This window comes from Pithys albifrons, chromosome 5, assembly GCF_047495875.1.
Source record: "Pithys albifrons albifrons isolate INPA30051 chromosome 5, PitAlb_v1, whole genome shotgun sequence".
NCBI classification, from domain to species: domain Eukaryota; kingdom Metazoa; phylum Chordata; class Aves; order Passeriformes; family Thamnophilidae; genus Pithys; species Pithys albifrons.
Genome location: NC_092462.1, coordinates 48,204,371 through 48,222,122, shown reverse-complemented (window position 1 = coordinate 48,222,122; position 17,752 = coordinate 48,204,371). Strand labels below are relative to the sequence as shown.

The 17,752-nt window shown below is 38.1% G+C and overlaps 1 protein-coding gene across 3 annotated transcripts in view; it reads right to left on the bottom strand.

The window, feature by feature from the left end:
• SCFD2 (sec1 family domain containing 2) overlaps positions 1 to 17,752 on the bottom strand; it is a 197,349-nt gene that overhangs the window by 146,749 nt on the left and 32,848 nt on the right. For all 3 annotated transcript variants that reach the window (XM_071556491.1, XM_071556490.1, XM_071556492.1), the window contains exon 3: positions 17,319 to 17,446. In XM_071556491.1, the coding sequence (XP_071412592.1) occupies positions 17,319 to 17,446 (128 nt within the window). The remainder of the gene's footprint in view (positions 1 to 17,318; positions 17,447 to 17,752) is intronic.

Genomic DNA, 17,752 nt, shown 5'->3' with positions numbered 1-17,752 from the left:
CTCAGAGTACCACCAAAAGTCCAACACATATGTAAATACAAGTAAAATCCTGATCTTAGCAAGTCATTAACAAAACTTACATTGGCATTAAGGAGTCTAGCATCTCATCTGCAATATTTACGATACCCACGGAACCACTTAGACCCAGGGTTTAAGAGCTCCAGCCAATTTCTACACAGAAATCTCCCTGGACAGTTGAGTGATAAATACAACTATCCCAGTAGCTGAGGAAAGGAATTTGGGAAAGTGATTGGTGGTAATCAGCAATTAAATTACTTTTCCTGAGGCCTAAATCCTTATCACCTTCCCTGCTGCTTGCTCACAGAGGGGGATTTCAGCACAACAGACTAAATTAAATCTAATCCCAACCCTACTAGCCCTCTGAATTTTTAAAGCCCCTCTGCTGTTTCAAGTAATTTTGTGTTGCAATGTGGCAGACATGTCCTACAAAATCAAGAGGACATAGATTTGAACCACACCATTTGAGATTCACAGCCAGAAGATGGCACCTACTGGCAGAAAAGACTATAGTGTAAGTATCTTGTCTTGCTCTCTTCTCTTCTTCCTGCTCCATCATAGTCATACTCTGCTCCAAACTCTACATCCATGAACAGCCACATGTCTTGTGTGGGCATCAAAGTCTGACTTGTGAGGACTACATTACACTGACAAAGGAGTGGATAATTTTTTAATTCCTGGATGTGGAAAGGAGAAGCATGACCTCAACCACCATTACGTGAGTCAAAAATATTGATAACCTTTCTTTACCTTTGCCATTAATACTTATAAAGCAGCATCTGTGAAACAGGTACCTTTGTCCCAAACTGTCAATTACTTTAAATGCCAATACAGGACTTGGTAAAAACAGTATCTTCTGAAATCAATATTAAAACAAAACAAAACCCAAACACACACAAAAATCCCAACAAACACCCCCCCAACAGCAACAAAAACATTTCAAAGCTTCACGCCTCTTGCCAAGCACAACAAAATAGATAAAATGGGTAGGTGGTGACTGACAAGTATCACAGTGAAAATCAAGTTAACAGAATACAGAGGGATAGGGAGCAGAGAAGAAAAACTGTGATTGATGCTGATAGACTGATGATGTGGGAGAACTTATTCAGCTAAGAAACTATGAATGATTAGTTTGGCACAATTAACATATTTGAGCACTAATGTAAGAATCTTGGGCAACAGAAAGAAATAATAGTGTAAGGAATGAAACTGGACATTATGGAAGTAACAAAGATGACAGACTAGGGACCAGTCTCACTACTGAAGGACATGTTCCATCCAAGAGACACTGAATGCCAGTGTGATGAAACAGCTTTGTGTTTTAGTACTCTGAAAAATGAAGAATAAAAAGGAAGAGATAACAGGGACTAGGCTAGTCAAGGAAAAGAGAAAACTAATATTTGTGTCTAAGAAATGGTGGAATTAGCTACCTTATTAGCTGATGTCAGGAGTACGAAAAGCTTCAGGACAAATGTCCAAGAAAAAAATACCTTCCATCACACAGAAAAGTCGGATAAAATGCAAAGCACATTTATCAAAGAATGCCACGACAAATTGACACATAACCAGCTAATGAATTAACTATAATGAACATGGATTTTGCATAGCAAACCACACCATAACCATATTTGAGTGGGAAAAGACTAGAAGAAGTGTAAGATACCTAAGAAACATCCAAAAGTAGGTGGCAGGTAATACACAATAGAGAAGTACTAGCATATAAAAAGACAAGGTAAAATAAGTGTTTTCATCTGTGTACAGGTACATATTTATAGTACAAATTTTGGTAACAAACAGTTCCAGAATGGGGACTATCAGAAGTTTGTGGAACATCATTAATATGGAGAAACAGCAGACAGTACAGCTGGATTGCCTTCAGTATTGGACTAATATAAGTGGGATGAAATTTAACAGTATAAAGGGCAAAATGATGGATTTTGAGGTTAGAATAAGAGCACCTGCTGTAAATGAGGAGTTAAAGTCTGGAAATGACAGAACAAAAAAATGCCTAGGCCTCCTCATTGTAGAAAAGCAGGTGCAGTCCATACCGGGTGATAGAGTTGCAGTAAAAACAAGGCCATAAAAATGCCCCATTACAAAGCCTTTTTCTCCTGGAGCACTCTGTGCAGCTCAAATCACTCCCATTCCAGGAACTTTAACTCAGAATTGTGATGCATGCAGAGAGATTATGATAACGATTAAAAGGACAGAGAAATAAAGTTAGGAAAGCAAAATAGAAATACCTGGCTTATATGGGCTCTCTGCCCCAGCTGGAAAAAACCTGAGATCTCTATGAATACATGAAAAATATTTACATTAAGGTTCAACATTGGTACTACAATCAGTGGGTATAAAGCATGAATACATTTACACAAGACATTGAGGCATCATTGTATGAACCAGTCTTCCAATAGCGGAGATGAGTGGAGGCAAACAGATTTAACTTATTCTAGGGTTAAGTTTGATGAGTGTCTTATGAACAGTTGCATAAATGTTCTCAAGACTCAATTCAATACAAATGGCCCCTTCAATCCTCCACTGCTATAATTAATTTGCAAACATATTGGGACATACAGATGTTGAATTGCATCTCCAACTTTCAATTTAGGGCAGATCTCTAAAGAACTGCAGATCACTTTTGTCAACTTTTAAATTACTGAAGCTGTAGCTTGGTTTTGGTTGTTTCTTAACAATTAATTGAAATAATTTGCTGTTAAATATGAAAATAACAGCACTGAGTAGCAACACTTGCAATGTTGTACCACATAGAAGATACACAGTTCATACTACACGTACGAATGACGATGTGCACAAATAGACTGAAGAGAAAAAGTACTTCTGTTCCTAGCAAAGCAGATCACTCAAGATAGACATACTGTGGCAGAAATTACCAGCAACTGATATTAAAATCTGTCAAAAATCTGGTTTTGAGTAGTGAGAGTAGACTGAGTGGAAGAGAGAGACTTCCACCTCAACAGTTAAACAAAAAGTTAACTGGACAAACCACATTTATAGACATCAAGACACAATTTAGCAGCATGACTTTTTTTCCATTTTAAATTGATGCTGCAGTCTGTGTAGTTCAGTGCAGGCATCACTTCAAGAATATAATTATTTTTCAAGATAGATTTACTGGTAAAAGTAATTTTTTTAAATTCATAATCCAAAACTGTGCATTTTTTAACATAAAAATTTATGGATGAACGAGGTGTCTAAAGAGCAAAGGTCAGAATTATCAATGCATATACAAGTTTTATTTTTCCATACAACACTTAGTTAATTATCTCCATAGGGACAAGAACACAAGTAAAGAGGAAAGTACATTTTGTGACCGACCAACTGAGTAAATAAGTGGATGCTCTTCCAAGACTGCAGGAACCGCCAAACACACACAGCTTTAAATTTTGTTCAGTTTAATGCAAGAACACAGTCAGAGCTTCACCGACTGGAGTGCTTTTGCTGAGGTCTATTTTTCACTTGAAAGAACCGTGACTTAAGAAACAATCTTGGCAGACATACGTTCACAGATGAGGTTTTTCAAGTCAGTAGAGGGCTGAAAAAATCCACATAAATTGTTTTCCTTGTCCACAGCCTTAGGAATATAGACCTCTCTCTCCCAGTAGCAATGCTGGATACTTGCAAGGAATGTAGAAAGCTCTCATACTCCACAAAGCCAACTGGGCAACTGTGTTGCTCAGGGAGTTGGATATTTTACAAACCAAGTGAGAGCAATTTAGCAGGACGGATGATGCCCCTTATGTCTCCTTGTTAGTGTAATTTCCAGATGTTGTTACTAACTCAAAATGTTTTTTTACTTCTTAGAAAGTTTCAATAGCAATCTTTAAAAGCAAGTGCCACAAAAATAATTTGATCTCAACTTTTGTTTAGCTTACTTCAAAAGTCATCCAGACGTCAAACTATTAATAAAGAAGAGAAGAATGTCAGCTAATCCCTCATTCTCTGGGGAGATGGAAAGTAGGCCAGTATGAGATGCTGTTTGGCTGGCTTCTCCAGAATAAGGCTCTGGACCTGAGGTGCTCTAAATTACAGCAGACCGAAAGCAGATGTCCCAAGCTTATTTCTAAGAGCACATGCCCATCTTCCACAAACATGAACCCATCTGCTCTGGCGCCGATGGTCACTTGTAAGCCTCTCCCTTTTTTATTGCAGAAACACCAAAATCCAGTTAACCCCATAGTCACAGACATGAGTACAAGCAACAAGTCCCTACTAGAACAACCCTGGGATTAGTCCATTTTGGGGGCCTGAGGAGTCCCTGAAGTACACCCAAAAAAGCACAGCCACATGGCAGCAGCAGCGTCCTGCTGCCTGCCTGCTGGAGCACTGAGCCATTGAGGAAGAGCTGTGATCAACCTTCCTTCCTGGCTCTTACTGACCCACATTCCTCCTGACACTTCAAACAGAACTGCAGGACATACACCCTGGAGGTCAGCCCCTCTTCCCTCCCTGTCATAGGTTTTCCAGTGCATCTCAAGACCTTGAGGGAGGCAGAGTCTGTCACATCTCACATGTCTAAAGGTGTGTATAGCAGTGGTTTTCATGGAGCCATTGACAATGGTGACAACTATACTGAAGGTTTAGTAAATTCTTGAATAGAGGCATACAACCAGAACAAATTAAGCTGCACTTTACTTACTACTCAACTAGCACTTGCCACGTAAGTTTAAACATCTAACCAGATTTAGCTTCAGTCTCATCAACTGTAGCATTGAGTTACTTATCTCAAAAGCAGTTTATTCTATATCACTAGATGGTCTCATTAAATCCTTGTTTTAATAGTGTTCCTATATAGATCATTTGTATTTACACAAGGGCCATATGCTATTTTAGCTCTCTCTCCTAATAAGCCTTAGTCTGCTATTACAAAATGGAAACCATGCTTGAATATCAGTTGACTATTCTTTTGAAATTCTTCTACGTGCCTTAAAACAAATAAAAGCTAACAAATTGAGTGTGACAAATATAACTAAAGCACTCTAATAGAATCATCAATATTTTCAGTTCTAAGCACCTAAATGCCTAAATATGACCCCAGTTCTGATTTATGACTCCTCGATCATCTATAGTTTCATGTTTTCAAAAACATCCTGAAGGTTTTGCAAAATATAATTGGTCTCAATATGAATTGATAATTTCTTTCTTTTCTGTCCTTCAGAGCTTTGTTTTTAAATGTTCTGGCACATCAAACCATTGTTTCCTTCTTTTTACACTGTACCATTCAGTTTTCCCTCTTTTAAATGTTAAATCAGTATGCACAGAAAAGTAACAACCATCTCTAGCCCACGTCTACAATATTCTCTGGTAGCTCTCCCAAATGTTAAAACAAATTTCATTTGAATAGACAGATAAAATCTTGACTTCCACAATTAAGCTTCCTAGTTGTCATCAATATTAACCTTCTAATTTAATACTGGCATACCAAAATTTCCCAAATACTCCTCTTAATCTTGACTAATATGTATTGTGGTCATATTTTATTACTGACTTTTTAACTCATGCACCAAGTTAATAAATACAGAGTACTAGGTCATGTCCCAACCACTGGGTCTTCAGCCCTTAAAATCCAGTAACCCTTGAAAACAGTAATCCACTGTGACTGTAAAAGGACTTGAAATCTACAAATCTGGTTGAATTATCTCCAGAATACTTTCAACTTCTCACAGAAATGAATCAGCCTGTTTGTCTTAAATTAACATTCCCAAAAGATTTCAGGTGGCTTGTGCATGTCCTCATTTAGCACTACGACATATGTTTTCAGACACTGAAGTACTTCATCGTGTTCTTGGCATGCTGTTCCAGAGAGAGAGGTCATTGTTCTTCTTTGGTACAGCGTTCACTGAACTGATTATTTCTCAAATTATTTCTGGAAGACTTCTGCAGCTGAGAATATCCTAACATTCATTTTGGGTGGTAAGCAAATAAACAGGGGATGGAAAACATGATGATAGTATGAGTATGTCCATATGTAATTCACTGTGTCTCTTGTGTAACGAGTCATCCTTTGTGAGACTGAATGAAGAGGCTTACACAATTACGCTTGGAAAAAAAAGCACTGGGCACACCACCCAGTGTTACTGAATTGTACTGTTCCACCTCAAGTTTCACACTTAGAGATTTTGCAAGCATGCCAGCATGTAGCATGTACTGTATCTTTGGTTTAAATCTTTCAGTACAGGCTGTTCTCAGTGACACTTTGCTCCTTCTGCATCACTTTCTTCAAGTTTGTTCCCCCTCCTTTTTTGACTAGATGGTTCCATTTTTAACATACAGAAATTCAAGTCCTTTCTGTGCTCCTAACACATACAAAGCACAGTACTTAGTGCTGATTGCCACAAGTGCCACAGCAAAGTGCAGGTGCCATATGTTTCCACTGCATGTCAAACAGACACCAGAGTCAGCATCTCCCAACCCACACTCATCAACTCTTGCTGATGTAAAATACAGGCCCTGTGGCTGATGCATCCTACAAAATGAAGGTAACACAGCACATGTTGCAGCAAGTTCTACCTTATCTTCAACCTGGCTGCTTCCCCACAGATATAAACAACAGCAATTGCAGTGAATTTCATTTTCCAGACTTAAAGAATAAATATTTTATTTTTCACTCAGGTACAGAAAGGATCAAGGGGCCTGCTTCTGTGTTTTTAACCATATCTTCATCATCACAAATGGACAGTCTACTAGTACACTGTCTTTTCTTAAAAAAAACCAAATTCAAAATTTCTAAGTATTTAATTTCAAGACTGAGAAGATACAATAGAACTGAACAACAGCAAAAAACAATGTAAGTTTAGTGAGTGAAAAACTCTCTAGTGTTTACCTGAAAAACCCCACCAAATAAATTTTAGCAGAGAACAGAAGATGGCAATACAACTACTTCTTTTCAGGAAGTTGCATTAGCATTCAGTAACTGATGAGTAATATCTATAATAGCTTAACTTACAAAGACATGGGTGTGTATGTGTGTGTATATATATACACATATATATATACACACATATATATTTTTCTTTTCCTTTTTTTAAATCAGTTTACTTCTATAGATCAGGACTTGTGCTTTATCAGAACACTGACTCATGGGTACTCAAAAATTGAAATAAGTATTTCAACCTTTTCTGGGCAATTTGGTTTGTTTGGTATAAAAGTTGTTTGTTTAGAGACATTAGAAACACTGATTCACTGTCACTACAGATTCCAGAAAATGAAGAAGTAATGCTAGTGGTGAAATCTCAAAACAGTCCTAGTTACCAACATACGTAAAAGTTTTAAGCTTTAACTCAAAGTCATTTTCTCTTAATATAAAGAATAAGTAACAATGAAGTTTTCATTAAACCTTCATTTCAAAACTTCACAAATATTCAACTGCACATTAATGTTTACTCCCAATCATTGTGACCATCATCTAAATTGCCTAGAGAAAGACCACACTAACACAGGCTTTTCACTATAATTTTATTAATACAAAAAAACTTCAAGTGAATTACTATAAACTTTGTAGTATTACATTAGCAAATAATACAAATATTGAAATAATGTATTTGTAGAATTCCCGCAAGAGGGACACACTTGTGTTTATTTTTAAATTTTTAAGAATTATCTTCAGCTCTAATCACAACCAGGCAGGGGAGGGGACTTGGCCCCAGGTTCATATTTAAGTGTTTGGGTTTACTGCCTAGAAAAACAATTTTATATAAAACCAAAAAAACGCTAAAACTATCCAGACCCAAAGAAAGACTATTGTCATCCCACTCTCTCCTTAGAAGTAACAGTAAGGTTAGCCAAATAGTCCTGCACCCATGTGCCAACTACAATTTAATCAAAGAAAACCTACCACCAGCATATATCTCTGTTTCCCATCACTGCACAGCCTTCTGTGTTTCACTTCCATCTGCTAACTGTTTTATAGCAGTTAAGTGCAAAGTAAATAAGGTATGAGACACAAATATGACATGCTTTATGATTTTATTGAGGCTTGAACCATTCCCCATCTTACACCACAAGAGATTACTTAGCATGCACTACGTTACTCACAGAACAGCAAGAGACAGTTGAGACAACACCACCTTTACTGAGATTTTTTAAACTAATAAAAGCTAGGAGCTGTCATTTCTGCAAGAATATGAAGTCACAGAATCAAAAATAAAGTAAAAAAGAAAAATTCAAAAAGACCTTTGGGTAAATCATGGTGGTTGGTACTTCAGAATCAGCTGAACTCTTTCTTTAAACTTAAATCAAGAGTGAGTAGTCCTAACATTATACTTTATTTTTAAGGTAATTCACATAATGCATAATGCAGTAGTCATTAAATAAACAAACAAAAAATCTTAACCCAAACCAAGTCACAACCCTCAAAAACAAATCTGAACAATGTTTGATTTGCTATACAAGAATGGCAAAAAGCCATTTACAGTCACGTATGAAAATATCTTCCTAAATATTGAGGGAGAAATTTTGTGTCCAAACAGACTTCTTGCAATAAAGGGACTAGAGAATACTCTATGAAAATTCTATTTTTTTACTTCAATGCTATTCTGGGTGATTGCAGTTTTGGATTAAAACATCTCTACTAACCTGTTCTGCTTCAGATTTATTTAGTTTTGTTATGAGTGCACTTCTTATTATCTATGTCCATCTCCTCCTCTAAATTAGGCACATTTCCTTTAAGCAGAAGGCAGGACTTAACTCCCAGGACCACTGACAAACTCATTCCCAAAAGATGAACTGTTGTTGCAGTAGGAGAAGCCAGTGGGGTTGCACATTCCAAATCATGCTTTTCATCTCTACAATTAAGATGACAATTTGGTCCTTTTTTTCAGATAGGATCGCAAATGAAACAGATGTTCTAACCTATTTTTTTTCCTCTCTTCTCACTTCAATAAGGTGGATTTTAGACTGTTCAGTTCCCAGAAAAAAAATTGCACTTTGAGGGTTGAATTGGTACTCTGCCATTAAAGATAATACAAAATAGTGTAGAAATAACAGGTGGATGTGAAGTGGTGTTTTCCTCAAGTCATAAAGGAATGCAACTTACTGAAAGACAATTCAGTAGGCAAAAGAGGCAGGGGAGCAAAGAAAGGTAAGAGATAAAAGAAAGAAACTGCTAAGGTGTTAAAAAAAGAAAAAAAAACAGAAACAGAAAGAATTGACTGAATCAGCTGAGCAGCTACAAGATTGAGAGAGCTGGAAATGAACAAGCTACCTAGAGGTGCCTTTTTTGTTTTAGACTTTTCTTCTTCTTCACAATATATACTGTATTGCTCCACCAGTTAAGAGTTCCTTCACTTTTAAATTCACTGGTATTAAAGTGTTTGGACCTGGCACAGTGCCTTTTTCAGTCCTCAAGCTTTTGCCCAAATAAAACAAATGCAGTTAACAACAGCAAACTTAAGTAGTTGCACAGAAGGAGTCCTCTCGTTCTCAAGTATTTTACAGTGTTTGAGCAAAAGTCTAACAAGGAGGATCAACGTTTATTGTTTGCTAGCACAGTATTTCAACATTTGGGACAGAGCAGTTTCCAGTTCTCTTTTTCAACTGTAGAAACAACCACACTCACTAAGAACACATTCATGGGTGGCTGTAGACAGTCTTTTTCTGTGATTATTTCATTGCAGTTGTCTAATAGTGGATCTGTGACCTAAATCCTTCAAAGTTCAGGATTAAATGCTTCTGTCCAGTTGAACATAAATCAGCCGTATACCCTTGCACCAACAGAAGTGAACCATGTACTAGGTGGCATCAGCACAAATGCAGCTGGCAGGCACTGGGAAGTGATTATAAGCCTCTATTTAGTAGTTGTGAGACAGCATCTGGCGTATGAAGTTTTGGTCTCCACGGTACAAGACACACTAGAGCAGGTGCAGAGAAGGGTCACTACAACGATTTAGGAGGCTAGAGAAAAGGATGTACAAGTAAAGGCTAAAGGAGATAGGTTTGCTTAATCTCAAGATATAAAAGTAGTGAGGGGTGTTACTTACTGCCTTCAAGGATGTAATGAGTGATTACAGGAAAGACCGAATCAGATGTCTTGGAGATGAGAGGGTAAGAAGCAATGGTCACACACTGGAGCAAGTGAAAAAATCAGACTGTGAATACAGAAGAATATTTTCTCCACAAGAGTGGTTAAGACTGGTGCAGGGTACCCAGACTGGCTGTGGAATTGCCATCTTTGGACATATTTGAAATTCAGCTGAACAAGCCCCAACACATCTAGTCTAACTCTTAAGCTGTCCTTGATTTGAGAGCAGGGTGTTGGACTATACAAACTCCAGAGATCCCTTTCAACTCAAGATTATTCTACAGTTCATCTCTACTTGTTGATACCATTTATTCTGTGCTATGATGAAAGCAGTCAACAAAAAGGGCAAACTTCTGCCAAGCCTTTTCAATCAACTTCATATTACGTAATTCTTTCTCTGGGATCATTGGTAAGAAAGGATGCATGTCTGTGCTCTCAGAATGAGACTTCTGCCACTGCCTTATCTTCTCTTTACCACCAAGCTTCTGCCACACTGTTGCCTCCACATCAGCAGCTGTTTCCAAGCCTCGTAATCACTCCATTTACTCTTCAACCTGCACAGGATTCACACCAAGAGCACAAGTACTTGCTCCTCATAAATCACATTTCTTTCAACTATGGTAACCTACATGTGCTAGATGAAAAAAGAAGGGATGGTTAAATTGCAAAATATACATGTAGGCATTACAGCTCACATAGTTTCAGCTATTCTAAGGAATGTTTGTTTTTCCTTTTGGGTAATTGTTTTGTGCTCTCAAGAATACTCTGAGTATCAGCAGGTGAGAGTGAAAAAAGATGAACTGGAACACCATCCCAACTTGAAAGAAGTATAATGACTAGTGCAAAGATGGCTCCTCAGCTGGTGATGCTTCTAAACAACATGACATACACATGCAGTGTCACTTACTGATGAAAACCAAGCTTCTGCTCCTGAATCTCTTTATCTCAGCTATTTTGCTGCATCTCCTGAAAAACAGATAACTTGGTTGGTGGAAATACCAGTATCCTTCATCTTTTCTGTTACATCTAATGAGTTACAGCAATTATCTGATAAATTTAGTCGCTTAACAAAAACAGCAGAAGGCTTCATACTCTTTGCACATCTGGAGCTTGGAGCAACATTTCTGGCCTAGAATGGCAAACCCAGATGACTATCAGAAGATGAGATCTATTTAGTTAGGTGAACTCTCAACAAAGTCGAAGCTCTGAACTTCAGTCTGATGTAACACTGCAAGGTGAAACAGACATATCAAGTTCTTTCTACAGTTCTCAAAGTGGTAATTACTATTCAGAGAGTCCATCTTCATCGACAGTTATCAGGGAAACCTTAACCCCATTACACTCTAAGGCCATTCCCCCTGGGAATGCAAAGGCCTACACAGAAGCTCCCTAAATAGGAACATATCCAAACCTTATAGAACACTTTAAAGTCTTCAAAAACATTTTGCACACTAAGAAGTAAAATGCCTTCCTGCCTCTGGGGGTGAGTGATGCAACAAAACATCTTTGCATTGACCACCACTGAGGTTGGAAACATTTGCTTCAGGTCAAGACTATATTTTTAGTTGCACTACAGGGAGAAATCAGGAACTTAGTATTGCAATAGGCAGGAGAAAATAAATGCACTTGGCTAGAAAGTTCTACACTGCAGGACTTCTGTTAGTTTTGATGAGACAAAGAGCAGACTAACTTAACTCAGGAACCACCTGCTCAGGATCCAGGCTGCACAATGGAAGGAGTTCAGGTCTGAGAAAAGCAGCATTCCTGCTGCTTAGAAAAGTGCCCTGAGAAGATCAGGGAGCCCTTGGAGCAGCACTGTGACTCACCATCAGGAATTTGGGATTCCTCAGCCAGGCCTAGGACAGTTGACTTCGTACAGGAAGGCATTTGCTTCATGAGGATGCCTGGAGGGAAACTTTGGCTGTTGTCTCACTGATTCTGCAGCTTAGTCTCCCAAAGGATTTAGAAACCAGGTAAACAGGCATCAGAGAAAAGTAATAAACATCCTAAGAACCAGTCTACAACATGATGTCCTCCCTGCAAAATGGGTTATAGTGTCTCCCAAGCCCAGCTGTCATCCAAGTATCCATCATTTATCCAGAGACATGCTGCAGAATGGATTCAAACACCTGCAGACCACATTGCACTCTGCAATGATTATCTGCCTGGTAAAAAACACAAACTCAGACTGTTACTGTCTTACTACTTGTCTCTGTCACAGAGTTGTCCTAGTGGTTGGCCAAGGTGAATTTCAGATACCTGAGATCAGAATTGTTTTACCTAGAAAGACATATATGTATTTATCTACTTTATTAGCTCATTTTCTTAGCTAGTAGCTTTTATCCCAGAAGTTTATTCCAGGTATTGATGGTATCAAATCTTTAATATTTTTACACTGGATTTGTAAAGAACCAATAGCATGCTAAACATCATTACAGTCCAATGCAACTTTTCATTTAAAAAATGCACATTTTACATTCTTAATGTTTTTAGATAGAGTATAGACTTAGATTTTCCTGTCCATTTTAAGGCACTGTTCTAACTCAAAATGTTATTTTGTATCTCCATGCAAAAATGTCAGCATCTTCCTATTTCTACCCAATCCAGTTTTAGAGTTCAATTCAATCCATGCAAACCTGCCCATCTGAAAAATTTACAGTACTCTTTTTTACCTCACAAAGACTGAGGCATTGCTAATTTTACAGTCAGCTTGGTTTTTAACATTGTATTTGTACAGTTCAGATGGAAAGAAATCAAAGGGCTTTTCTTCTCCTAACAAGGGTTTGTGTAACAGCACACTGCACTTTGTTTCTGTTACCACACCAGTGTTTCAACTTTTGTCAGTCTCCATGTCAGTAAAAAGACACAATAAAGGAATTCAGACTTGATCAAGGTTTACTGTGCTCTTTTCAAACAGAAAAGCATGGGTGTTGCTGAAGTCACAAAAGAACCCTTATAGCAAAGTTTTTACCACTGCCAAATACTATGCTAATAGCAAAGCTTTCAAGGAGAGATTCACAGGCTCAGAGGATGATTAAGATATGCATCAGACCTAAGAAAAATGGGACAGGAAGTAGAGGAATGGAAAAAGCAACAACCTCTCCACTGCCTCAGAGCAGGCTCATTACAGTGACTTACAAAAAGGTGGGCATTATCTGCCCACCAGTATTTTCCAGTATCTGCAATCTCACTTGAATTCAGCACAATGCTATAAATCTCACAAAAAAGCTATTAAGACAATCCTCTAAACTGTCTTCCAAAGAGCTTTTCAAAGAGATTTAATTCTTTAAATAAAATACATTTTTTAAAATGCCAGTATTTTTACTATGCTGAAATAATTTACACGTACATATTTACACCTACAGAATGGGATATGTGATCAGATTGTCTCAAATATTTATCAGTATCAACCTGTGCATATAAAACACAAATGCAAACATCTGAGAGGCCAAATGGAGCTGATGTAGTTCTTAAAAAGCGTTGTTTGCTGGCTTTTGTTTTTTTAAAGTGTGTGTGTATATGTAGATTGACATGGGCTATTTTAGCGCCTCTTTATTTAAATTGCATTAGAAAAGGCCAGCCCCACCTGTTTGAATGCATTGTTTTAGGAAATGTAGCTAGCACAAGGGTTAACACAAAACTTAGACGTAACTCCTATGCTAGTAACGTGGTTTCAGGGCATTTATATCCTCCTGTCAAGAAGGAGCTCAATGTCAGCATGCCCACAGTAAGCAATATCAAACAAATACCCCCCGAAAGTCAATACTGGCAGCATTACTCAACTCTTACATCTTAAAAACCATTATACTCACATTATGTATTTATGGTGCAAACGATTAAACAGTATGTAAAACGGATGTAACACTCACAAAGCTTTTATGCTGGCTGAAATTCTGAACAACGCTTATGCCTGCCTTCTCCAGGGCTGACCTAAGAAAATCAAATACGCTACACAGCTACACAGCTCAGGTTTTGTTCTGCAAATAAAGGGCAAGACAGCTCCACAGTTACATGTTCTAGTTGGTTTTATGGATCAACACTTGACACTTTGTCTCCCTCTGCGATAAGATAGCCTAAGACTTGCAATTACTTCTCCTTTCAAAAAGAAAGAGGACTTGTAAATGTTTGCAATGAACAGCTCTGAAGAGCTTCCTACCCTCCATCAGTTGCTGAAATTTGTAACAACATAGTTCTGCACTCAGACATACAAGGAAGAAAAAAAATTTAAAAAAACCGAACTATCAACTCTTCCTTGAAGATGGTGTAAGACCACTTCATGGCCCACATGGAAACCTGAGTATAAGACAGCTATAGAAAAAGGGGAGACTCCTGCTGTATTTACAAATGTGATGGCGATGGTCTTAAATTTGAAACTGGAGTTGCTCCAAGAGACCCTCCATCAAACATACAACTTCAGCCACCTTCTCTCCACAGACTCCTTCTGAAACAATCAATAGAACTTTCAGACATCGTCCCTGCCACTTTCCTTGACACAAATAATAAAATGAATATGCAAATCAAGAACATCTGTAATCAGTGCTCCAATCTACCCAGCTCAAAAAATGTGACCAAAATTGTTATTTCCTTGATTTCTTCTCCTTCCTCAGACCTCCTCTCCTCTCTCCACTCCTGCTGATTTTGATGGAAGAGGATGGAGTTCCTCGTGGCCTGCAAACATTTAGAGGTGTTGGAGAGCAGAAACGTGTCCCCTTCCAGTTTTCCTACTCCCCTTCCCTCTCAGGAGGAGAAGGACACATTCAAAGCTTGAGCTGTGTGTCCTCCCACAGCTGGCAGAGCTCCTGCCACACGCAGCCAGGCAGGGAAAGAGGAAAGCAGAGTGTAGGGAATAAAGAACAGTGTAGGGAAATGTGGGGAAGCACATGCACACCTCAGAGCAATGAGCAGCCTTACAAAGCCCAGAAAATACCTGAATTTATTTTCTTTACTAAAAGTATGGAAACAGGATGGGATCAAGTTTCCCGTCGCTTCACAGGGCTCCCATGCTGCCAGTGTCACACGTGATGCAGTTTTGCAGGCAGGTGGCCACTGCAGGAGGGCTCAGCTACACCAAATGGAATTCAAAGCTTTGCTTTCAAATGTAATTCACTCCTTATTTCCAAGGGGGAAAAAAATCAAAAAAGTAGTAGTAAGGAAAATACTCTGAACATGTGACACAGCTGGTCTTGGTAAAGAAAGTAAGAGGAAACTTTCGTGCTAGAAAAACTCTCTGACATTTAATATTAGGGCCATAAAAAACTCAGAAAATACCCTAAGTGTTGGGAAAAGCAATGTGCAATCCACCTAGATCTCCCAATACAGGCAGGACCTGAGGTAAAATCATAAAAACTCAAGGACAGAGCAGAGTGAAAGCATTTCCCTTCTCTCCAGACAGTGTTGGCTCATATCACAGCTGCAGTGGAAGGAGCCTTTCAAGAAAACACAGCAATCAGGACCAGAACAGGCCACTAGAATTTTTTCCTTCTCAGCAAATGCAACAATTGTTAAAAAACACAATTTTCAGCTTCCTGTCAGAGAGAAAACTAAGGTGTGTTGTAGTACAATGAACAAGCCATGAATGTCATAAAAATGCAGACCTATTTTAAAAAGTCATTACTAAATACATGTCATCACACAATGTGACATCTGGGCCTGAGCTTCAGGTTTTCAGCACTTAGGCTCAATACGAATTTTTTATTTTGGTGGCTGTAATGTCCTCCTTTCCTCGTTTCTCATTTTATTCCCATTTATCATCCACAAGACTGCCTCAAATTTTATTTTGTCCTTTGAAATTCAACTTCAAAGTTAACAACAGATTATGACACTAGTGCAAGATAAACATACAATCCACAAAAGAACAAAGTTCCATAAACATTAGTTTGTGCTACATTTCAACAAAACAAGACACACACACATACAAAAAAATACACCGAGAATCAGAAATTTGTTTCACCATCCACTCCGAAATGTTTCTGTACAGCACTATATTGGGTCCATGTACATCAGACATTTAGATTGCCATTAGTTAGTGTCAGCTACTGTGATTAAGAACCAGGTTATTGCAGCCTGGATACCACAGGAAGGAGACATGGAGGAAAGGGTGGCTAATCCAATCATTCACACAAAGGAGCAAAGGTCGTAGATGGATTGTTGCCTCTCAAAGACAAGAAGTGATTACTTTTATAACAAACATGAGTTATAACATCAAGGATATTTTTTTATGGTATATGTCACAGAAAAACAGTGGGGGGCTTCTTAACATTATTATGGTGAAGACATACATTGAAAGCTTAAACAGGATTTTATTTTTCACTCTGTCTTGTGCCTTTCAGTCAAATTTGTAATTACCCTCTCATGGCTGCTCCTTTTCCATTTCTTTACAAGAGCTTAGAGCATTAATGTTGCAGAAATTTAGAATTTCTGATGAATAATCTACTAGGTATTTGTAAAGATCACACAATATACTGCATGTTATAGTTGTTAAGAAGTCATGAGTTGGCTGTACATCTAATTCCATGAGGACCTTCCTCTCTTGACAAAAGTTCAGCATAAAAAAGGCTTAAGTGTACATACAATAGAAAAAATATTGCTGTATAGAGCAATACCAGCTTTTATAAGGCTAACATATCAATTCCTGCATTTCACTGAGTATGGTATATAAAGAGGTTCTAAAAGAGCTATTGAAAGTCATTATGTTTTAACCTGTATCTTGTAACATTTTGAAGAATTCAGGCTTAAAGAGTGTCCAGACGTGGTCTCCAGCTTAAAATCCCGTCAGCCAGGCTTTTATTTCACGTAAAACTCACTACCTGTGCAATGCAACTACTACCTATATAAAGCAATCATATGCAAGATCTGCACAACCTCCATCAGAGCAGTTGCTATTTACAATGTCTGCTTTCAGGACATAAATCCTGCTGACTTTCTAAGACAAGCCAAATTCTCATGCTTTGATAAATAAAGACAAGTAGCACTGTTAACCATTGGCATGTGCCTTTAAAACCCTCTGTCTAGAACTCCATTGCTTCTTCACAGCTCTCGATCTATTTAAGGTTGTTGTATTTAAAACAAAATAAAATAGTCTCTCACTTACGTACCAGAGATACTATGGTAGCCACAATACTCACCTGAAATCTGTGGCCAAGGATGGGGTTGAACCAAGGATGGGTGAGTTTTCTCCCAGAGGGTTATGTGGAAAAAGAGGAGCTGACATCATCTTTCCCATTACCACTATGTAATCGTGACATTACTCTGTCACATTACTCACCCATGCTCATCTTAATAGGTAAATTTTCTCTGCTCGCAGCCTCCACAAGGTGTCTCCTGGCCTCCATCACAGCTTCCTTTTGTTTGAGGTTCATGAAGGACTCCCAGAGAGCTTTGGCAGCTGGATCACTATAAGAAAATGACAGGGTTACACTAAACATTGTTTGGATAATGGAGTAAGCTTAAGACAACATTTATATTTTGAGATGAGTGCTTCTACTTAGTAACTTCTGAGGCAGACAGGATACAAGCAAAAATAAAGTGATATAAAAGCTTATTCTTAGCAGAACAGTTGCTACAGTTTTAGAGAAAAGAAGCTAGATTTTTTTTGCTACCAATTATAAAGTATTATAATTCACATATAATAAATAAGCATGTCATCCTCAAAGCAACTGCTACTGTTCAACCATTGGAATATTAGAAACAGTCCAAACT